The following is a 25,030-nucleotide window of genomic DNA, read 5'->3' as shown; positions in this document are numbered from 1 at the left end:
TGTCTATACAATGTGCATATCCTTTCATTTTCCGCATATTCATGTGCCAATCTAAATTCTCTTAAAAGTCCCTTTATCATCACCCCAGGCAGTGCCCAAGGCACCCACCACTCTCTGTGTAAAACAAACCTGTCCTTCAAGTACTTTTCTGGGAATAATGGCAGGAAAATCCTTGACTAATTCATCACCTTGTTGAATTGCTTCGATTATGGAAGTAGAAAGAAACCAGTAGATGTCACAAATGCAAAATGCTTTGTGCGGTGCCCGGGGGCCGGGGCAGGTTTTCTGATCCCCACCTAGCGGCAACGGAGGGCCGTACAGCTTCAAACGGAGATTTTTGATCTTGCCAAATACAACGCGTGGCGGCTGCGCCCTTTAAGCAGGTGCTGTAGTCGGGCTCAGGGTTCAGAGGGTCCCGGGACGAGGAAGGACGGGTATGGTGACTGCGGAGGGTCGGCGAAGAAGGCGGGCCCAGGGTGGAGGTGTGCGGTACTCGCACTGACGGCCCTCGGGGCCTGGAGCATGTTCCTGCGGAGAAGCCGCTGGGCAATCGGCGGCGTGGGCAGGGCGCTAAGCGGGCCGGTGAGAGCAGGCACCGGGGAGCTGCGGCCAGGCCTCAGCCTCAGCCTCAGCCTCCGCCTCCACGAACGGACCTCCTCGCTTCTGCACGGGTGGGACTGCCGGCTACAGGGCTCGGCCGCGCTCCCCATCCTGTCAGCCGGGCCTGGATCGGGACTCCGGATCACGGTCACCTGGCCCCGTCCTGTGTCCGGCCGAAGGCCGTGGTGCTGCTCCTTCCTCCGGCAGCAGGTGGGTCCCGAAGCCGGGCCCGCACGCTGTTACGGAGCCGGGAAACCCGCTCCAAAGAGGCAAGCCGCCGAGCCCTGCTCGTACACTGGGCCCGGAGAGAAGGGAGAAGAGCGGGCGGCGGCGGCCCCCGCTAGGTCTCCGGAGCTGGTGAGTCCAGGCGCAGTATATTCGACCCATCTCGTCCATGCAGGCGTCTGTTCTCCACTCCAGATATACCTCTTGTTTCTTACTGGTAAACTGTACGTGAGCAGCCTCCCCTTAAACATTATTCGCTCCAACCACTCAATGATCCAATGTTTTTCACTTTCTCACCCCTGGGTAAAGGGATTTCTTCCAAATTCCCTTTTGGACTTGTTGCTGACTATCTAATAATGATGGATGCAAGTTGCATTCAGTTTTACAGCTGGAAATACTCAAGCTGCATCCATATCACCGAAGTTTTCCATCTTTTAAAAGATCCCTCAGTTTCTTACTCAAGATTAAAGAGGGCCGTTTGGTCATTGGTTGCTGATAGGTATACAGTACCTGATTGTTCACTGTCCTCCTTAACTGTTCTTTGAGCACACTTTATTGCCTCAGTATCCTGTTTTCTGAATATGGCGATCAGAAATCAAAAAGGTTGCAATTCGATCACTCTGGAAATAAACTCTAGTACTAGGCTTTTCTATATGTAACAATATTTTTAGTGATTATTATATTTGTACTTTTTATTCAAGCACCACAACCTTGCCTTCTCAGTAATGTGCTTTCTTACTTATTATTACTGTACTACCTCATTTGTGTTGAATCTCATAAGCCAATTATTTACTCAATCACAGCATTTTTTAAATATCTTTGTTCTTTTTACCATATAACACCATATAACAATCACAGCATGGAAACAGTCCATCTCGGCTCTCCTAGTCCGTGCCGAACTCTTAATCTCACCTAGTCCCACCTACCCGCACTCAGCCCATAACCCTCCACTCCTTTCCTGTCCATATACTTATCCAATTTTACCTTAAATGACACTGAACTGAACTGGCCTCTACTACTTCTACAGGAAGCTCATTCCACACAGCTATCACTCTCTGAGTAAAGAAATATCCCTTCGTGTTTCCCTTAAACTTTTGCCCCCTAACTCTCAAATCATGTCCTCTCGTTTGAATCTCCCCTTCTCTCAATGGAAACAGCCTATTCACATCAACTCTGTCTATCCCTCTCAAAATTTTAAATACCTCGATCAAATCCCCCCTCAACCTTCTACGCTCCAATGAATAGTGACCTAACTTGTTCAACCTTTCTCTGTAACTTAAGTGCTGAAACCCAGGTAACATCCTAGTAAATCGTCTCTGCACTCTCTCTAATTTATTGATATCTTTCCTATAATTCGGTGACCAGAACTGTACACAATATTCCAAATTTGGCCTTACCAATGCCTTGTACAATTTTAACATTACATCCCAACTTCTGTACTCAATGCTCTGATTTATAAAGGCCAGCGTTCCAAAAGCCTTCTTCACCACCCTATCTACATGAGACTCCACCTTCAGGGAACTATGCACTGTTATTCCTAGATCTTTCCTAGATCTCTCTGTTCCACTGCATTCCTCAATGCCCTACCATTTACCCTGTAAGTTCTATTTGGATTATTCCTGCCAAAATGTCGAACCTCACACTTCTCAGCATTAAACTCCATCTGCCAACATTCAGCCCATTCTTCTAACCGGCATAAATCTCCCTGCAAGCTTTGAAAACCCACCTCATTATCCACAACACCTCCTACCTTAGTATCATTGGCATACTTACTAATCCAATTTACCACCCCATCATCCAGATCATTTATGTATATTACAAACAACATTGGGCCCAAAACAGATCCCTGAGGCACCCCGCTGGTCACCGGCCTCCATCCCAATAAACAATTATCCACCACTACTCTCTGGCATCTCCCATCTAGCCACTGTTGAATCTATTTTATTACTCCAGCATTAATACCTAACGACTGAACCTTCTTAACTAACCTTCCATGTGGAACTTCGTCAAAGGCCTTGCTGAAGCCCATATAGACTACATCCACTGCCTTACCCTTGTCAACATTGCTCGTAACTTCTTCAAAAAATTCAATAAGGTTTGTCAAACATGACCTTCCACGCACAAATCCATGCTGGCTACTCCTAATCAGATCCTGTCTATCCAGATAATTATAAATACTATCTCTAAGACTACTTTCCATTAATTTACCCACCACTGATGTCAAACTGACAGGTCTATAATTGCTAGGCTTACTTCTAGAACCCTTTTTAAACAATGGAACCACATGAGCAATACGCCAATCCTCCGGCACAATCCCTGTTTCTAATGATATCTGAAAGATCTCCGTCAGAGCTCCTGCTATCTCTACACAAACTTCCCTCAAGGTCCTGGGGAATATCCTGTCAGGACCGGAGATTTATCCACTTTTAAATTTCTTAAAAGCGCCAATACTTCCACCTCTTTAATTGTCATAGGTTCCATAACTTCCTTACTTGTTTCCCACACCTTACACAATTCAATATCCTTCTCCTTAGTGAACACCGAAGAGAAGAAATCGTTCAAAATCTCTCCCATCTCCCTCGGCTCCACACATAGCTGACCACTCTGATTCTCTAAGGGGCCAATTTTATCCCTCACTATCCTCTTGCTTTTAATATAACTGTAGAAACCTTTCGGATTTACTTTCACCTTATTTGCCAAACCAACCTCGTATCTTCTTTTAGCTTTTCTAATCTCTTTCTTAAGATTCCTTTTACATTCTTTATATTCCTCGAGCAATTCCTTTACTCCATGCTGCCTATATCTATTGTAGACATCCCTCTTTTTCTGAACCAAATTTCTAATATCCCTTGAAAACCATGGTGCTTTCAAACCTTTAACCTTTCCTTTCAACCTAACAGGAACATAAAGATTCTGTACCCTCATAATTTCACCCTTAAATGACCTCCATTTCTCTATTACATCCTTCCCATAAAACAACTTGACCCAATCCACTCTCTCTAAATCCCTTCGCATCTCCTCAAAGTTAGCCTTTCTCCAATCAAAAATCTCAACTCTAGGTCCAGTCCTGTCCTTCTCCATAATTATATTGAAGTTAATGCTATTGTGATCACTGGACCCGAAGTGCTCCCCAACACATACATCTGTCAGCTGACCTATCGCATTCCCTAACAGGAGATCCAACACTGCCCCATCTCTAGTCGGTACTTCTATGTATTGTTGCAAAAAACTATCCTGCACACATTTCACAAACTCTAAACCATCCAGCCCTTTTACAGAATGAGCTTCCCAATCTACGTGTGGAAAATTAAAATCTCCCACAATCACCACCTTGTGTTTACTACAAATATCTGCTATTTCTTTACACATTTGCTCTTCCAACTCACGCTCCCCATTAGGTGGCCTATAATACACTCCTATCAGTGTTACTACACCTTTCCCATTCCTCAATTCCACCCAAATAGCCTCCCTAGAGGAGCTCTCTAATCTATCCTTCCAAAGCACCGCCATAAGATTTTCTCGGACAAGCAATGCAACACCTCCTCCTCTGGCCCCTCCTACTCTATCACACCTGAAGCAACTAAATCCAGGAATATTTAGTTGCCAATCACACCCTTCCTGCAACCATGTTTCACTAATAGCTACAACATCATAATTCCAGGTATCAATCCACGCTTTAAGCTCATCCACCTTTCTTACAATGCTCCTAGCATTAAAATAGATACATTTAAGATACTCTCCACCTCCTCCTCTCTTTTCATCCCTAACAATGCATTCAAATTTATTATCCTTTTCTTTCTTCTCCCCTACATCTTCGGGCTGAGCGCATCCCTTCTCTATCACCTGCCTTTCCTCCCTCACACACTGTCTACTTACTTGCTCTACTGGTGAACTAACCTCCTCTCCCATAGTTTCCTCAAATTGATTCCCGCCCCCCCATCTTACTAGTTTAAAGTCTACCCTGTAGCCCTAGCAAACCTCCCCACTAGGATATTGGTCCCCCCAGGATTCAAGTGTAACCCGTCCTTCTTGAACAGGTCACGCCTGCCCCAGAAGAGGTCCCAATGATCCAGAAACTTGAATCCCTGCCCCCTGCTCCAATCCCTCAGCCACGCATTCATCCTCCACCTAATTCCATTCCTACTCTCACTGTCGCGTGGCACAGGCATTAATCCCGAGATTACTACCTTTGCGGTCCTTCTTCTTAACTGCCTTCCTAACTCCCTATACTCTTGTTTCAGGACCTCTTCCCCTTTCCTACCTATGTCATTGGTACCTACATGTACCATGACCTCTGGCTCCTCACCCTCCCACTTCAGGATATCTTGGATGAGATCAGAAACGTCCCGAACCCTGGCACCAGGGTGGCAAGCTACCATCCGGGACTCCCGATCACCTCCACAGAACCGCCTGTCTAAACCCCTGACTATCGAGTCCCCTATTACAATGGTCCTCTTTCATCTATCCCTACCCTTCTGAGCTACAGGTAGGCTGTTCCCGCCCCCCCCCCCCCCCCCCAACAGGACTCAACAACATGAGTACTTATTGTCAAGGGGTACAGCCACTGGGGTACTCTCTAGTACCTGCCTCTTCCCCTTCCTGACCGTGACCCACCTATCTGCCTCCCGTGGCCCCGGAGTGACCACCTGCCTGTAACTCCTTGCTATCACCTCCTCACTCTCCCTGACCAGGCGAAGATCATCGAGCTGCAGCTCCAGTTCCCTAACTCGGTCCCTCAGGAGCTGCAATTCGGTGCACCTGGCGCAGATGTGGACGTCCGGGAGGCTCGGAGACACCAGATCTTCCACATCCGACACCGGGAACAACAAGCTGCCCTCACACTCATACTTCCCGAATAACTGAAAATAACAAGGAGAACTAAAAGATAAGCCTACTGTGTCCTTTAACGCCTAAGCCCTCTGAGCCCAAGCCCTACACTCTGCTCCCGGCTCACTCCGCTGCCCACAAACAAAGCTGCCCGCTGCTTAAGGCTGCGTACTTTTTATATCTTCCCTCCTTCCCAGGCCTCCTTCACGCGCCTGCGCAGTCCCGCCTCTCAGAACTCCGATCTGAGAAGTAATTTGAAAATGGCCGCCACCGTACTTCCTCTCACAGCCTCGCTGTCTTCTTCCAAAAGAGAAGTAAACCTTTGTCATTCATTATTCCTCATAGTGTGGTACAACCTGCAAATTTAGAAATTGCATCTTGGAGTCCATATGACGTAGCAGAATTAAGCCATTTGGCCCATCGAGTCTGATGTGCCATTCCATCATGGCTGATTTATTATCTCTCTCAACCCCATTCTCCTGCCTTCTCCCTGTAATCTTTGGATCCCTAAGTAATCAATCACTGCTTTAAATGTACCCTGTGACTTTGCCTCCACAGTCGTCTGTGGGAATGAATTCCACAGATTCACTAGTCTCTGGTTAAAGACATCCTCATTTTTGTTTTAAATGGACATCTCTATTCTGAGGCTATTCTGTCTGGTCCAGTACTCCCACCCGATAGGGAATATCCATGCCATCCAGGCCTTTCAATATTTGATGGGCTTCAATAAGATTGGGTTAGTAAGTTTGCTGATGACACAAAGGTTGGAGGTGTTGTGGATAGTGTGGAGGGCTGTCGGAGGTTACAGCGGGACTTTGATAGGATGCAAAACTAGGCTGAGAAGTGTCAGATGGAGTTCAACCCAGATAAGTGTGAGGTAGTTCATTTTGGTAGGTCAAATATGGCAGAATATAGTATTAATGGCAAGACTCTTGGCAGTGTGGAGGATCAGAGGGATCTTGGGGTCTGAGTCCATAGGACGTTCAAAGCAGCTACGCAGGTTGACTCTGTGGTTAAGAAGGCATATGGTGTATTGGCCTTCATCAATCGTGGAATTGAATTTAGGAGCTGAGAGGTAATGTTGCAGCTGTGTAGGACCCTGGTCAGACCCCATTTGGAGTACTGTGCTCAGTTCTGGTCGTCTCACTACAGGAAGGATGTAGAAACCATAGAAAGGGTGCAGATGAGATCTACAAGGATGTTACCTGGATTGGGGAGTATGACTTATGAAGGCAGGTTGAGCGAACTTGACCTTTTCTCCTTGAAGCAATGGTGACTTGACAGAGGTGCATAAAGATGATGAGAGGCATTGATCATGTGGATAATCAGAGGCTTTTTCCCAGGGCTGAAATGGCTGCCACAAGAGGACACAGGTTTAAGGTGCTTGGGAGTAGGTACAGAGGAGATGTCAGGGGTACAATTTTTATGCAGAGAGTGGTGAGTGCATGGAATGGGCTGCTGGCAATGGTGGTGGAGGTGGATACAATAGGGTCTCTTAAGAGATTTTTGGATAGGTACATGGAGCTTGGAAAAATTGAGGGTTGTGTGTAACCGTAGTAATTTCTAAGGTAGGACATGTTCAGCATAACTTTGTGAGCCGAAGGGCCTGTATTATACAGTAGGGTTTCTATGTAAGATTCCCCCTCATTCTTCTAAATTCCAGTAAGTACAGGCCCAGAGTCATCATATGCTTCTCATACATTAACCCTGTGATTCTCTTGAATCTCCTCAGGATCTTCTCCAATGTCAACACATCATTTCTCAGATGAGGGGTCCAGAGCTGCTCAAAATATTCCCAGAGCAAACACGAGGAAATATGCAGAAGCTGGAAATTCAAACAACAACACACACAAAATGCTGGTAGAACACAGCGGGCTAGGTAGCATCTATAGGGAGAGCCCATAACGTCAACATCGCTTCTCAAAATATTCCCAAGTTTGTTTTGATCAATTCCTGATAAAGCCTCAGTATTACATCTTGGTTTTTTTTTATTCTAGTCCTCATGCGATGAATTCTAACATTACCTTTGCCTTTCCTACCACTAACTCAAGCTGCAAGTTAATCGTTAAGGGAATCTTGCACGAGTCCCTTTGCGCCTCTGATTTTTGAATTTTCTCTCGTATATAAGAGTTTATGCCTCCTACCAAAGTTCCTGACCACAGTATATTCTGCTGCAACTTTGCTCATTCTCCTAATCTGTCTTTAGTCCTTTTGCTGACTCCCTGCTTCCTCAACTCTACTTGCCCCTCCACCTATCTTTGTATCATCCGCAAATGTGGCCACAAAGCCATCTGTTCCATCCAAATCATTGACGTGTAAAGTGAAAAGCGGACCTTACACTGAACCCTGTAGAGCACCACTGGTCACTGGCAGTCAACTAGAAAAAGCTCCTTTTATTTCCACACTTTGCTCCCTGCTTGTAGTATTGATGTGACTCGGACACCGCTGTAGATTGAATAACCACGTTTATTCAACAGACCTCCGTTTTCTTAACCCCGTTCTGACGTCATACGCACTCTGACCTACGAATACGCACACAGTACGTTACATCCCCTTTCTCAAGATTTTTTTTTACAACTCTGTGAATTACCAAAACAATGCCTTTCTTATTGCAACAGCCATAACATAAACTTAAAAAAAAAACATCTTAACTTCTTATAATGTATTCTACATTGTATCTTACAATACTAACAGCAGTGTATTTTATTTTACTAACATAGACTAATAAACCTTTTATTTCACACCTTGGAACTTATAACATGTGTGACTTTGCCTCAAACTGTGTGAGTCTGTAGGTAGATCTGGTCTCTGTATCTAGCTGGAAGTTTGACTTGTCTCCCAGAATGTGTGTGACACAACTGTGACTGTGCTTGTCCTTCATCAGTGTCAGTCTCTCGAGTGACCTCTGTGTCTTTGTGGTCTGCATTTCCACCTCGGTAGGCCCGCGCCAAACCTTCACCTTCATTGCGTCGTCGCACCCCTCACTCTTGGTGTTGTTTGTTTCCGTGACTGCATCTGTGGAAACGTCCTGAGCATCTGTACGTGGAAATTCCCGCTCACCTGTCTTCAGCAGATGCTTCCTGTTCCTCCTGTAGACTCTTCCATCCAGCGTGCGAACTATGAAGGATCTTGGATGCTGATGTCTGTTCACAACCACGGCTGGCTGCCAAGTGTCTCCTCTCTGTATTCTGACATATTCACCTGTATGCAGATTTGGCAACTGTCTTGTATGTCTGTCATAGTAGCTGTTTTGCTTTATTTGCTTGTACTTTTGCTTGTCATGTACTTGAAGATTACCTTCAGGAGTCGGTAGAGTTATGGATGTTGGCAGTTTGGACTTCAGACGCCGTCCCATCAACAGCTGCGCAGGAGAGAACCCCACACCATCAATCGGTGTGTTGCAGTATTCAAGCAGAGCAATGTACGGGTCACTGTTGCTGCTTTGTGCCTTCTTGAGCATGTTCTTCACAGTTTGTACAGTTCTCTCTGCTTGTCCATTAGACTGAGTGTGCCCTGGACTGGAAGTAACATGTTGAAATTCCCAGCTTTCTGAGAACCCTCTAAACTCACCACTGACATATTGTGGACCATTGTCACTAATGACAATATTTGGAATACCATGTCTTGTGAATGTCGACTTCATTGCGGTAATGACACCTTGACTGGACATGTCACTTAACTTGGTGATCTCCGGATATTTTGAGTAGTAGTCCACACAAAGCAGATATTCTGTACCATTGTAGCGAAAGAGATCTGTGCCAAGCTTCTCCCGTGGTCTTCCTGGTAGTGGATGGGGAAGCAAAGACTCTCTTGGATTGCTGTTTTTGTTTTCATTGCAGACAGCACACTGAGACACAATGTCCTCTATCTGAGTTGACGTACCTGGCCAATAGAGAATGTCCCTTGCTCTTTCTTTACATTTCACTATCCCCAGGTGTGACTCATGAATTCTGTTGGGCATTTCCTGTCTCGTTTAGTTTGGTACGATGAGTTTTGCCGCTTTGAACATTAGTCCTGATGCATAGCTGATTTCCTTCAAATGTCCAGTTTTTCTGCATTTCCTTTGGAACATCTTTTCTTTCTGTTGGCCATTGTAATGTTTCTTAGTATTTGCATTTCAGGATCATTTGCAGTCACTTTCCTGAACATGTTCAACTTCCCCTCAGAGATGGGTAGCTGAGGTGTAACCCAGTTGACCTCCAGCTTTCTTCCTAGCAACTCTTCCTTTTGCTCTTTGAGGTAAGCACAGCTCAAAGCACCAGCAATGTACAGTTCTTTTCCTGGCTTATAGGTGACTGTGAGAGTGTAGCCTGAGAAGCATCCTTTGCAGCCTCGTAGGAGCTTGGTGAAGTGGCTTTTTGAAGATACTCTTAAGTGCTTTGTGATTACTCTCAACCTGGATTTCTTTGCCATATACATATTGCTGGAACTTCTCATACCCATAAACTATGGCGAGTAACTCCTTCTCGATTTGAGCATATCGGCGTTGACAGTCTGTGAGTGCTCGTGATCCATACGCCACAGGCCTCCCATCCTGCAGTATAACAGCTCCTATTCCCTCTGAACCGGCATCCACAGACATTGTCACCAGTTTATTGACATCACAGAACTTGAGGCTTGGTGCATTGGTAACCAACGGCTTCAATGTGTCAAAACTTTTCTTTTGTTTTCGTCTTCCCAATGCCATTCAGTGTTGCTCTCTAGTAGCTTTCGAAGTGGAGTGCTGACCTCTGATAAGTTGGGAATGAACTTGGCAAGATACTATATCATGCCCATGAACTTCAATAATTCTTGCTTATCTTCGGGTTGTGGTAGCTATATCACGGCCCTGACCTTTTCATTATCTGGTTTTAGCCCATCAGCGACCTATGTATTTGATCTCTGTAGTTCTGATCTTACATTTACTTTTGTTCGGTTTTAGGTTGTACTCACGTGCTCTCTCCAGGAACTTCCTCAGTCTCTGATCACGTTCCTCAATTGTATCACCCCATACCAGCAAATCATCAATGATATTGACCACTCTGTCCAGGCCTTCAATCATTTGTGCCACGGACCTCTGGAATACTTGTGATGCAGAAGAAATCCCAAGGGGTAGATGCAGGAAATGGTATCTCCCTATGGGCGTGTTGAAAGTGCATAATTTGGAACTTTCCTCATCCAGCTTGATCTGCCAGAAACCTTGATTTGCATCCAATACTGAAAAGTATTTTGCATTAGGCATGTGAGAGACAACTGCTTCAACCGTGAGCAGCGGATAGTGCTCTTTTTTTGATGGCTTGGTTGAGATCTTGTGGATCCATGCAAATCCTCATCTTTTTCTCTGTGACCACTGTCACCATTTTATTCACCCAGTCAGTAGGTTCTATTTGTCTTGTTATGACTCCCATCTGTTCCATTCTGTGTAGCTCCTCCACTACTCGATCCCTGAGAACTACTGGAATCTTTCTCGGAGCATGCACGACTGGTGCAAAAGTTAGATCAATCTGGATATGATGTTTCCTTGGTAAACATCCTAATCCAGAAAACAAGTCAGCAAAATCTTTGAGAATGTAATTTTCTTTTTCCACACCATAGATTCGCTTCACCAGGCCTAGATTTGTGCATGTTGCTTTGCCCAGTATTGCTGGAACATGTTGCTGTACTATATCAAACTCTATCTTGTGTTTTTGCCCTTTGTACACACATGAGTGTTTTATTTCCCAATGGCACTGTCTTGTGGCCAAAATATGCAACAAGCTTGCAGGTGAATTTTCTCAGTCTTCCTCTGATGTCCAGTGAGTTGAATGTTTCTGCTGACATTACATTGCACTTCGCCCCAGTGTCAAGTTTAAATGTCACATTCCTCGTGTTTATTATCAGATCTTGAGTCCAATCATCTTCATCCTCCATCTCTGCATTGTCAATATTCTTGATGCATACCTCCTGTTCCACTTCAACTGTGTCAATGAACATGTCACTGTTGCCCTCACTCTGTTCCACAGCATGCAATTTCCTTGCTTGCTCCTGCGATTTGCACATCTTTGCAAAGTGATTTTTCTTTCTGCATAATTTGCATGTCCTACCAAAGGCTGGACATTTTCTGTATCCATGTTTATAACCACATCTGTTGCAGTTAACTTCCTTTTGATTATCCTGTGGAGCTGGCTTTGTCCTGCTCTTATCAGTTTTCACAGTTTTTATTTTGTGCACTTCAACTTCTTCATTAAGCACTTTAACCTGACTTGATGTGATCTCGCTGGCACAGCAAACATCAATCGCCTTTTCTAATGTTAGCTCCGCCTCTCTCAATAGCCTGCCTCTCGCATGATCATCTCGTATGCCGCATACAATCCTGTCGCGTATGAAAGAATCGTGCAGTTGTCCGGACTCAATTTTTTGCCTTGTTCTTCAAATCTGTTACGTAGGCGTCTATGGTCTCTGTCGGTCCTTGAGCCCTCATAAAAAATAAGTGTCGGATGTATGGTAAGTTTTTTCTCGGTTCGCAGTAATCTTGAAACTTTTTCTTCAACACTTCAATATTGTCTTGCTCATCATTTTGGAAGACAAACGTGTTGCAACCCTTTATTGCCTCTGCCCCCGCCACATGCAGAAACGTAGCACATTGCACCTTCTCTGTCTTTTCAGCTATGCTGCTAGCGGTGCAAAACACCTCAAAATGCTGGATCCTTATCTTCCAGTTCTCAGCAACATTACCTCATAGGCTTAAACTCGACGGTGGCTGTAACTGTGACATCTTTTACTTTTTTTTCCTCACAATTACTTCTGACACCATGTAGTATTGATGTGACTTGGACACCGCTGTAGATTGAACAACCACGTTTATTCAACAGACCTCCATTTTCTTAACCCCTGTTCTGACATCATACGCACTCTGACCTACGAATACTCACACAGTACATTACACTGCCAGTCAGCCAATCTTGTATCAGTGCTAGTATCTTTCAGTAGTACTATGGGCTCTTGTTAAGCAGTCTCATGTACAACATCTTGTCAAGCACTTACAAAAATGCAAGTGAATAAAATCCACTGACTTTCTTTATCTGTTCGGCCTCTTATTTCTTCAAAGATTTGCCAGGCAAAGTTTCCCTTTAAGGAAACCATGCCCTTCTTTGGCCTACTTCATCATGCGCCTTCAAGTGCCCGAAAACCTCATCCTTAATAATGGACTCCCAACATCTTCCCAGCCATTATAGTCAGGCTAACTGGCCTATAATTTCCTTTACCTCCCTCCCTCCCTCATAGAGTGGAGTTACATTTGCAATTTTCCAGTCCTGTGGAACCATTCCAGAATCCAGTGATTCTTTAAAGATCATTACTGCCACCACAATCATTTCAGCCACTTCTTTCAGAATGCTAGGGTTCTGAAAGTCACTGATCCAGGTTACTTATCAACCTTCAGACCCTTCAGTTTCCCAAGCATGTTCTGAGTAGTTGCAACTACACTCACTTCTGCTCCCTGACACACTCAAACTGCTAGTGTCTTCCATTGTAAAGACTGATGCCGAATGCTTATTAAGTTTGACTGGCATTTTTTGCCCCCTGCTACTACCTCTACAGCATCATTTTCCAGTGGTCTGATATCCATGATATCCACTCTTGCTCTCTTTTACTCTTTATGTAGCTGAAAAAATGTTTGGTATCCATCTTTTATATTATTGGCTAGCTTCCCTTCATATTTCATCTTTTCTCGTTATGGCTTTTTTAGTTGCCTTCTGTTGGTTTTCAAATGCTTCCCAATCCTCTTTAACTTACCACTATTTTTTGCTATATTATGTGCCCTTTCTTTTGCTTTTATGCTGCTTTTGACTGCCCTTGCCAGCCATTGTTGTGTCATCCAGAATACCTCCTCTTTGAGATGAATCTATCCTACACCTTCCGAATTGCTCCAGGGAACTCCAGCTATTGCTGTTCTCCTGTCTGCCTTGCTGGTGTTCCCTTGCAAACAACTTTGGCCTGTTTCTCACTCATGCTTCTGTAATTCCCTTTACTCCATCGAATTACTGAAACATTTGACTTTGCTTCTCCCTCTCAAACTGCATGGTGAAATGTATCATATAATGAACACTGCCTCCTAAGGCTTCCTTTTCTTGAAGCTCTCTAATCAAAGTTAGTTCATTACACAACGTCCAATCCAGATTTGCCTTTCCCCTAGTGGACTCAACCACAAGTTGGTCTAAAAAGGCTTCTTGTAAGCGTTGTACAAATTCCCTCTCTTGGGATCCAGCACCAACCTGATTTTCCCAATCTACTTGCATATTGAAATCCCCCACAACTATTGTAAATATACCCTTTTCACATGTCTTTTCTATCTCCTGTTATAATTTGTATCCCAAATTCTGGCTACAGTTTGGAGGCCTGAATATGATTCTCATCAGGGTCTTTTTACCCTTGCATTTTCTGAACTCTACCTACAAGGATTCTACATCTACTGATCCTATGTCACCTCTGTAAGGATTTGATCTCATTGTTTACCAGTAGAAGCACCTCACCTTTTTTGCCTACTTATCTGTGACTTCAATTACAATGTGTTTCCTTGGAAGTTAAGCTCCCACCTATGATCTTCTTTCCGCCAGGACCCAGTGATACCTATGTCTTATCTGCCAATCTGTAACTGCACTACAAGATCAGCTATCTTATTTCACATACTGTGTGCATTCAAATATAACACATTCAGTCCTGTATTCGTCACTATTTTAAATGTTGTCTCCATGTTATAGCTCAACACATTCCACTGACTGCAATTTTGCCGTATCACCTGGCTGTCCTTCCTCACATTTTTGCTGTGCACTGCATCTTCTTGCATACTGACAGCCTGATCACTGTGGTTTCCATCCTTCTGAAATTTTGTCTAAATCTTCCAAAGACTAAAGCACGTAAAGTAATGGCTCCACCATTGATTCCTTTGTGGAATGCCAATACCTACCTTTTTCTGTTGTGAGTGGCTACTCTTTACTCCCCTCTCTGCTTGCTGTCCTGAAGTCAGCCAGCAATCCATTCCAAGTTTTGTCAGTTTATTTGTGTTTTAAATGTATTTCTCTTTTGTCACCTCATCATCCAGTGTTACATCACCCTTTTTTTTTATCACTGATGAATACTGAAGCAAAGTAATTGCTGCCATTTCCGCCTTCCTGGCTTTATGCCCACTTCTTGCCCATGCTGATCGTGGCTACACACCTGCCCGTGCGCCAAATCATTTCAGCATGATAGTGATTGCAGTAAATTACAATGGTAAAGTTAACTGTAGCAATTTCTGGCCTGAATTTTGTGCAGTCACTTACACCAAGGGGTTGCTTGGCAGCGCTGTATCCAACTTCACAACTATGATATTACTTGGCAAATGTCTCATCAGTGTGCATACTGCTTTTGAACATGAGATTATACAAGTTCAAAGTACATATTATCAAAGAATGTATACTTTACACAACCTTAAGAATTGTCTCCTTACAGGCAGCCACAAAACAAAGAAACCCAAAAGAACAGTGTGCCAAGGGAGGAAACAATAAATCGTGCAAGCAATAGAAGTAAGCAGGTAGCATTCAGAGCTGAAGTTCATGAAAGTGATTTGGTTGTAGGCCACAGCCTCAGTTCATTGTGCAGAGCCGGCCCATCCTTCGCTTCCAGCCCCAACACACTGACCTTTTCAATCTGGCTTAGCACTTAAATTGTCTAAACTTTGGGTTGTTCCTTCTCAGGCAGTAGCGTCATTTAAATTTCTGTCTTGCTTTGGGAAAGGAAACCAACTGGTATGTCTACCAGTGTATGCTTGCTACATAAATTACGATCATTTTTGATTTTTTAATAGAAAATTAATGTCATTCTGCTAATCTTTGAAGTAAAATTAAAATTCTTCAGAATGGGTTATATTGTTCTGAAAGCAACTCACAATTATTTAGTCTGTCCGGTAACATTTATTCATTAACAGGAGTTGTTAGCAAGGCTGGTATTTGTTGCCTATTCTTAATTGCTTGTAAAATGAGTGGCTTGCTGGCAATTTCACATATCATTTGAGAACCCTGGAACCTGCTCTGCCTTTCAATAAGGTCATAGGTTGATCTGACTTAGCTTTAACTTCACTGTGAGCTTTGACTCCCTGTAGACCAAAAACCTGTCTCTCTCAGCCCCAGATATAATTAATTCTTCAGCTTCCACAGCTCTTTGAAGAATCAACTGCCAAAGTTTCTGCTCCCCCAAAAGTCCCTGTAGAAGGAAGTAGATGGTTGACATTTTGGGTCAGGTTCCTTCCAGTCTGGGTGAAGATCTCAACCCAAAACATCACCTATTAGGGGAGATGAGGGGGGGATCTCATAGAAACATTGCAAATGTTAAAAGGCCTGAACGGATTAGATATGGCAAAGCTATTTTCCATGATAGGGGATTCTAGGACAAGAGGACACAACTTCAGGATTGAAGGACGTCTATTAGATCAGAGATGCGGAGAAATTACTTTACTCAGAGTGGTAAATCTGTGGAATTTGTTGCCACGAGTGGCTATGGAGGCCAAGTCATTGGGTGCATTTAAAGCAGAGATGGACAGGTTTTTGATTAGTCAGGGCATCAAAGGGTATGGGGAGAAGGCAGGGGAATGGGAATGACTGGAAGAAATGGATTAGTCCATGATTGAATGGTGGAATAGAGTTGATGGGCTGAATGGCCTGCTTCTGCTCCTAGATCTTATGGACTTATTATTTCCTTCATAGATACAAATACAGAGATTCTGCAGATACTGGAAATCTTGAACAACATGCACAAAGTGCTGGAGGAACTCAGCAAATCAGGCAGCGTCTATGGAGGAGAATAAACAGTTAATATTTCATGATGAGTCCCTTCAAGTGGATTAAACCAGAGTTGGTCCCCTGATTTGATTGTATCAGTGAAGTGTGAGATGTAGGGTTGAACAGCGAAGTTGGTGCAGGCTTTCATTGATTCTATTATGCTTATATGTTTTGTGTCTGCCTGTAAGGAGACGAGTCTCAAGGTTATATAATGTATATAATGTATATGTACATGGATAATAAATGTACTTTGAACTTGGATCAAGTGCTTTCCCAGCGTATGTGCTGTATAAACTCTTCTCGAGCTTCCAGCTGGGTACAGGTATCGAATTTAACTGCCGTTTTGATGGCAAACTCTGTCTTCCTTGATGAAGAAGACGGAATTTGTCATTGAAAGGTCAGTTAAAATCTTCACCTGTACCTGCTGGAAGCCCAAGAAGAGTTTATTCGTACTTTGAACTTACTCTGTTAAGGGTTTATTGAGTATGCCCACAAGAAAATTATCTGAGTTATGTATGGTAACATGCATGTACTTAGATACCTCAATGGTCAAGGATTTGCAGGGCCATTAATACCACGGGCAAGTGGTTGGTTACCTGGTATAACAACTTCTGTGAATGTTACAAGCCACTTAGCTATTCTACTTGTCTTTGATCTTGGTCCAATTCTGTGCTTGCATTGTGTAGTTTTATTTTCTATTGAGTTGCACCCGGAGTTAAACATTACAATAAAATACAAAATAGAAAGAATAGCCTATTCTGAATGTTACATGGAACAACTGCTAAGTACTTGGAATAGTGCTTTCTATATTGAAGAAAACAAAGGATTAATGTGACTTTCTCAGTATTCTGGGAATGTTTAAGCTAGCTGTTGCATCAGGTACCCGGTTCTTTTGATTATCTGGAATTTGTATATATATGTGAAATTACTAACTTTCTTTAATTTATTTGTAGTATGAAAATCCATGGACAATTCCAAACTTTCTATGTATGGCGAGGATTGGCTTATCACCCTATTTGGGCTACCTAATTGTAGAAGAAGAATTCAATTTAGCCCTTGGTCTTTTTACATTGGCGGGCATTACCGATCTGGTGAGTAACTAGTTCTGTGATTAAATGGACATCTTTTGTTATGCCTTTATGATAAAGGACCAGGTGGTAATTAAATTTACAGTATCTATTTTAGTACCATCTTGGACTTTTAATTCCTAAACAGAACTTTAGGATTCAGTAATTTGATTTTTGTTATCAAGCCTGTTCATCTTTCTTCAGGCACAGAGGGACCCGGAAGGTATGAGTACACAAGTTGACTGAAAGCAGCCATGCAAGTAGATGGGGTGAAGTAGGGGTATTTAGGATGCTGGCATGAGTCATTGATGAGGCTGAACCTGAAATATTGTGTACTGTTCGGTTTAACCTGTTTCAGGAAAGATGTTGTCAAGCTGGGGATGTTGCAGAAGAGATTTATGAGGATGTTACTTGGACTAGAGCAGGGGTTCCCAACCTGGGGTCCACAGACTCTTTGCTTAATGGTATTGGTACATGGCATTAATAGGCTGGGAACCCCCTAGACTGGAGAGTCTGAATTGTAGAAAGAGGTTGGTCATTCTGGACCTTTATCTGTTGAAGCATAGGTAAATGAGGGGTGCGGATGAGCTGGGAGTCAGTCTTTTCCGCAGGTTTGGGAATCCAAAACCAGAGGGCACAAGTACAAGAGGTGAGAGATTAAGAGACTGTTCTTTACACAGAATGTAGTTGGTACCTGGAATGAGTTACTATATAGGGTGACAAGGTGGGCATAATTACAAGGCTTAATTGGATAGGTACACGGGGGAGGAGGCTTGGAGGGTTATGGGCTTAACGCAGGCAGTTAGGACTAACAGGGAGGATGCTTTGGTTGGCATGGACCAGATGGGCTGAAGGGCCTGTTTTCTTGCTGTATTGCTCCGACTGAGTATACCTTGCACAGTTTATTTTGATATATTGTTTGTTGGTGGTTTTAGGTTAGGCCAAATTGCTTTGATCATTAAGTCCAGCTTTTTAGGCTGCCTTGATTATTTTTTGTTTAAGGACAATCTGAATTTGAAGGAGCAAGGCTGTCTAGATGTCTCAGATCCTTCCTTCATTCCACTTGCCCCACCCGCCTGCCTGCTTCCTTGCCTGGTTTCACCTACATCTGCCAGCTTGTGCTCCTTTCCTTCCCCTATCTTATTCTGGCTTCTGCCCTCTTTCTTTCCAGTGCTGATGAAGGATCTGCCAGAGGTCTGGAAAATTGCAAATGTTATTCCAACCTTAAGGAAAGAGTAAAGAAGCAGAAAAGAAATTATAGACCACCTAGCCTGACCTCTGGTTGGGAAGATGTTGGAGTCAATTGTTAAGGATGATGCGATGGAGTACTTGGTGACACAGGACAAGATAGGACAAAGTCAGCATGGTTTACTTAAGGGAAAATCCTGCCTGACAAACCTGTTGGAATTTTCTGGAGAGATTACGCATAGGATAGATAAAGGGGATGCAGTGGATGTTGTGTATTTATAGTTTCAGAAGGCCTTTGACAAGATGCCAACACATGAAGCTGCTTACCAAGTTACTGGCATGGTTAGAGCATTGGCTGATTGGTAGAAGGCAGCAAGTGGGAATAAAAGGACCCTCTCTGGTTGGCTGTCAGTGATTAGTGATGTTCCGCAGGGGTCTGTGTTGTGACTGCTTTTTATGCTGTATATCACTAATTTAGATAATGGAATAAATGGCTTTTTGCCAAGTTAGCAGATGATACAAAGATTGGTGGAGGGTCAGATATTGTTGCGGAAACAGGTAGGCTGCAGAAGGACTTAAACAGATTAGGAGAATGGACAAGAAATGAAATAATGTTGGAAAATACATGGTCATGGACTTGGTAGAAGAAATAAATGTGCAGACTATTTTCTAGATGGGGAGAAAATCCAAAAATCTGAGATGCAAAGGGACTTGGGAGTCCTTCTGCAGAATACCCTAAAGGTTAACTTGCAGGTGGAGATGGTGATAAGGGTGGGAAATACCATGTTAGCATTCATTTCAAGAGGTCTAGTATGCAAGAGCATGGACGTGATGTTGAGGCTTTATAAGGCACTGGTGAGGCCTCACCTTGAGTACTGTGTACAGCTTTGGGCTCCTCATCTAAGAAAAGTTGTGCTGACATTGAAAAGGGTTCAGAGGAAGTTCACAAGGATGATTCTGGGTATGAAAGGGTTATCATATGAACATTTGATAGCTCTGGGTCTGTACTCACTGGAATTTAGAAGGATGATGGGGAGAACTCATTGAAACCTTTCAAATGTTGAAAGGCCTAGACAGAGTAGATATGGAAAGGATGTTTCCCATGATGGGGGTGTCTAGAGTAAGAGGCACAGCCTCAGGGTAGAGGGGCTACCATTTAAAACAGATATGGAGAACTTTCTTTAGCCAGAAGGTGGTGAATTTGTGGAAAAAAAGGATCAGCCATGATTGGTGGAGCTCACTCAATGGGCCAAATGTTTATGGTCAAGTGCTAAAGCTGCCTTTAGCACAGGCAGTCCCCAAGTTACAGTTTGGGTTCTGTTCATGTGAGCCGTGTAAGCCGACTTCTCCATTCGTCAAAAACATCTGTTTTCTGTTGTTACCTATATCGTATTGCACTGTGTATACTTGCCATAATTCTTCCAGAACATTGAATAGTCACCCTAACATTACTCTGAATTGAACTGATAGAATACATATTGTGGTACTATCCTAAAAATCCTTTTAAAAATATGGCAACTTGTGTAAAGTCAAATTTTAGTAAGTTGGGTCATTTGTATCCTGTCCCTGATCTATTAATCAACCATCAAATACCCTATACTGTAATGTACATTTTAATTCTTGTAACCTAGTTCTTTTTAAAATACATACAATCAATTTAGTTGATTCATTAATTTTCAGAACCTTTGTACCCAAGGTTTTAGTTTTTGTTGCAACTGATTACACTATTATAATGTTTGTTGCATTTCTGAATTGGATTTTAGTGTTTAACATGCTTAAAGGAAACAAATCAGAGTTGAGAAGATGATTAAAACATTCTGTATTGATCAACCTCTCATTTGTAGTCGAGGTTCAAAGATCCTCTTTTTCACGTTATTGCAGCTTTTTATGTTATAGTATAGATTGAAAATGATCTATGAGCAAGCAAATGTGACTTGTTAGACTTGTCTTTTGCCACACAAGGTTGAAAGTACTGATCTAGCACAAAAAATGTTGTTAGGTCTTCATTTCATAAAATAATCCATATATGTCTTTTCGATTGACACTCTGAAGTGTTGCAAAGCATCTCAAATTACTGATGCATTGTGCAATGTTTTTATCTGGTCTAAAGGAAATAGCATATTCAAGCTAAGAATATGTATGCTTTGTTCTGTTTTTATTTATGATTTGTAGAAATGAAGCACTTGCAATATCAGATTTCTCAACTACCAAAATATGACTTGCAATGTAGTCCTTCAAGCAACCTTTTTGAAGATGAATTGCTGTTTATTCAGAGTTTTTACATAAGCATTTTACAGATATATTGGTGCAAAATTTAGGAGCAAAAAGTTGTCTGAAATCATCCAATTCCATATTTTGTCTCATTGATATTTGGCTTTGTGCATTGGACAGATTTTAAAACCAATTAAAACTCCTATTTGTTAATGGCTGTCCAGAAAATCAAAATCACACAGTGGATTCCAATCAATTGGGACACATCAGGACCAGTACATTTTAGCCCAATTAATTGATTGCCCCAATTAGCTGCAGTTCAATGGAAATTATTTAAAAGGTATACTTAAAAAAAGTAGTTTAATTGAGTACCAAATTACGTATTTAAATAAAACACAGAACAAATTAGAATACTATCAGTACTACTACAGTACTATACAACTATTATTTGCTAATTTTTTATTTGTTGAGATACAACATGGAGTAAGGCCCTTCTGGCCCTTCAAGCTACACCGCCCAGCAACCCCTGTTACAACCCTAGCCTAATCATGGGACAATTTACAATGATCAGTTAATCATCCAATCTGTACGTCTTTGGACTGTGGGAGGAAACCGGAGCACCCGGAGGAAACCCACACAGCCATGGGGAGAATGTACAAACTCCTTACAGGTGGCCTTATTGATGGAGAAATTCATCCAATGTACACTGCTGTTCTTTTGATTGATTCTAAATGAATAAAATCAGTGCAGATAATTGACTGCCTTCATACAATCCCTTCACTATTGCATTCTCCAAATTTTCATTTTCATTGTAACATTCAAGATGATTGTCGATAACTTCAAATTTTCCGTATTGCCTAACTTGTTGATATAATGAAATCATTTCATTTTCCCTCCACCCTGTTTCTGGCACCTCCAAGCCCGAATTCTTGAAACTGCAGTTCAGAATTGTCTTGCAGCTTCATTTCTCACCAACTATCAGTGACAAAAATCACTGGTTTTTAAACATCCACACATGCAAATGATGCTATTGAAAAACTGTTTGCTCAAAGCATGGTGTAGTGCCTAATATACAAGTGGATGAGAATGATGCTAGTTAGAAATGGTTTGGCAACAGTCTCCTGTCCCAATTAAGCGGCATAGTGTCCCAAAGAAACAGAGAATACAGACTATTTTCTCGATTAGTTTTTATTCTTTAAGAGCTGTCCTGAATAAGCAGCTGCCCTGATTAACCCATGGCCCAATTAACTGGAATAATGGCAGTCAACGCAAAGGATCATCCTCATGCTAATTTGTTTGAATGTTCTGTGGGAGTATTAAATCAAGATGACAAAATTAACTGTTGTCCCTGATTATTAAGTAAATACATCTTAAATGCTAGTTTATAATTAAAAACCAGTTCATTTTGTTTTGCTATACTAATATGAAAATGTGTACCTTTTATACAAATTTTATTACAAAATGGGAATGTGTGTTTTACAGTGCCTCATGCTGTCACAATTATTATTTTGCTAGGATCCATTGCAAAACATTATCACAGAACACTTTAATGATCTAAGTGTATACTGTTGTAAGTGTCTTGACTTGTTGCGTCATGGTTTTGTATGCAATTCAAATGCACAGAAACATGAGTTGCAGAGAGTGGTGGTTTCTGACCAATAAATCATGGTCACATCCTTTCTGCTACATTGGTAATATTTACAGGAACTGTTACCTCAAGAAGGCAATATCCATCATCAAAGATTCTCGTCATCTTTACACCATCAGCAGGAGGTGCAGAAGCCTTGCGTCTCACATCACCAAATTCAAGATTAGCTTCATCCCTCTAACTAACTAATTCGTGAACCAAATGGGGATAAAACAATCACTACAGATTAACAACACTGTGACTAATCGCTATGCACTAAATTGGATTTTTTTTTAGTTTTCTTCTCTTGTAAACATAGTGAATTTTTGTTAAATCTGCTTGTATGATGCTATGTGCCTGTGATGCTGCTATAAGTAGCTTGTTCATTACACCAGTGTATACATGGACTTGTGCATATGACAATAAACTTTGACTTGGAAAACTGTCATTTTTTTTTAACTGTAACATGGAGACAACATTTCCTCCTCCTGTATCAATAATCAGCTCCTTAGTTTGCTGATGTTGAATACAAATTTGTTGTGGCACCATTCAGCCAGATTTTCAATCTCCATCCTAGATGCTGATTCATTGCCACCTTCAGCCTCACCGTCTGCAATACCTACTGGAAGTATGCATCAATTTTATTTTGTCATTTAATGTACAGTGTAGAACAAGCCCTTCTGGCCTGTTGGGCTGTGACAGCCAGCAGCCCACCTATTACACCCTAGCCTAATCACAGAACGATGTACAATGACCAATTAGCCTACTATCTGGTACAGTCGAAGACGTAGAAGGAAACTGGAGTACACGTGGAAAGACCAGACAGACCTTTTTATTTTTACAGAGGATGCTGGAATTGAACTCTGAACTTCAATTTCCCCAAGACGTAAAAGTGTTGCACGAACTGCTATGCAACTGTGGCACCCCCAAAATTTAATATGTCACTTGTATATAGTTGCAAGGAAAAGTTTGTGAACCCTTTGCAATTCCATGGTTTTCTGCATTAATTACTCATTAAAATGTGGTCTGATCTTCATCTAAGTTACAATAATAGACAAATCTGTTGAGATTAACAGCAATTGTACTTTTCATGTCTTTATTGAACACATTGTTTAATCATTCACAGTCCAGGCTGGAAAAAGTATGTGAACCCTTGTATTTAATAACTAGTAGAATCTCCTTTAGCAACAATAACCTCCACCAAATGATTCCTGTAGCTGCAGATCAGACCTGCAGAACGGCGAAGATGAATTTTAGACAATTCCTCCATACAAAACTTTTAGTTCATCTATATTTCTGGGATATCTTGTATGAACAGTCCTCTTCAGGTCATGTCATAGGATTTCAAGTGGGTTAAGGTCTGGTCTCTGACTTGGCTATTCCAAAACACAAATTTTCTTCTTATTAAATCATTCTTTTGTTGATTTACTCTTGTGTTTTAGATCATTGTCTTGTTGGATTATCCAACTTCTATTAAGCTTCAGGTGACAGACAGCTACTCTGACATTCTCCTGTAAAATGACTTGATGTAATTTTGAATTTACTGTTCCCTCAATGATTGCAAGCTGTCCAGGCCATTACGCAGCAATGTAGCCCCAAACCATAGTGCTTCACAGTTAAGATGAGGTTTTGGTGTTGGTATGTAGTGCCCTCTTTCCTCCAAGCCCAGCAGTGTGCATTTCTGCCAAAAAAAGTTCAACTTCAGTTTCATTTGTCCTCAGAACATTGTCCCAGGAGTGTTGTGGAATTTCCAGGCGATCTTTTGCAAGCTCAAGATGTGCAGCAGTGGTTTCCTCCATTGTTTCCTTCCATGAACACCATGCTTGTTCAGTGTTTTTCTTAAAAGTGAACATGTGGACAGAGACTTTAGCAAGTTCCAGAGATCTCTGGAGATCTTTTGTTGCTACCCTTGAGTTCTTTTTCACCCTCTTCAGCATTCATTGACTCCAAATAGCTTTTGCAGAAGACATTACTCTAGAGGTTCACATGCTTTTTTGAACCTAGACTGTGATTGTTTAAATGGTGTCCTCAGTATTGATGAGAAGTACAATTGCTTGTGTGTTATTAGTTCAGGCAGACTGTGTTGTCTATTATTGTGATTTAGATAAAGATCAGACAACATTTTATGAGTAATTAATGCAGAAAACCAGGTAATTGCAAAGGATTCACAAACTTTTTCTTGCAACTGTATGTGACATTGCATACATTACAGTACAAGAATATGATGAAAAATAATGCACATATGCAGTACTTTGTTATTGTTCATCCATACTTTTTATGGAAGGGATTTCAGAGTATTTCTCAGACTGGTGGCAATATGTGATGGCAAATGCAATTTCATGGATTGCATTTTTTTTTGTAGGAAGAGTGGTTTTGAAGATAGTTTTGGAAAGATGGATTTTGGCTATCAGAATAGTTTGAATTAGTACAAATTTAAAAAAGATTGCTGAATAGATTGAGGAGGTTAAGGCCTGTTATCTGGACAATCATAATGAGTAGTTTGTGTGAACCCT

General features: G+C 42.0%; 1 protein-coding gene across 2 annotated transcripts in view; it reads left to right on the top strand.

Moving 5' to 3' along the window:
- The first annotated feature begins 389 nt into the window (after positions 1-389).
- Positions 390-25,030, top strand: part of crls1 (cardiolipin synthase 1) — a 77,561-nt gene continuing 52,920 nt past the window's right edge. For both annotated transcript variants that reach the window (XM_059986254.1, XM_059986253.1), the window contains exons 1-2: positions 390-957; positions 17,378-17,515. In XM_059986254.1, coding sequence (XP_059842237.1) covers positions 523-957; positions 17,378-17,515 — 573 coding nt within the window. In that variant the 5' untranslated portion in view covers positions 390-522. The remainder of the gene's footprint in view (positions 958-17,377; positions 17,516-25,030) is intronic.

The sequence above is a fragment of the Hypanus sabinus genome, chromosome 12 (assembly GCF_030144855.1).
Source record: "Hypanus sabinus isolate sHypSab1 chromosome 12, sHypSab1.hap1, whole genome shotgun sequence".
NCBI classification, from domain to species: domain Eukaryota; kingdom Metazoa; phylum Chordata; class Chondrichthyes; order Myliobatiformes; family Dasyatidae; genus Hypanus; species Hypanus sabinus.
The sequence above is the reverse complement of the archived record's forward strand: the minus strand, read 5'-3'. Positions and strand labels throughout refer to the sequence as shown.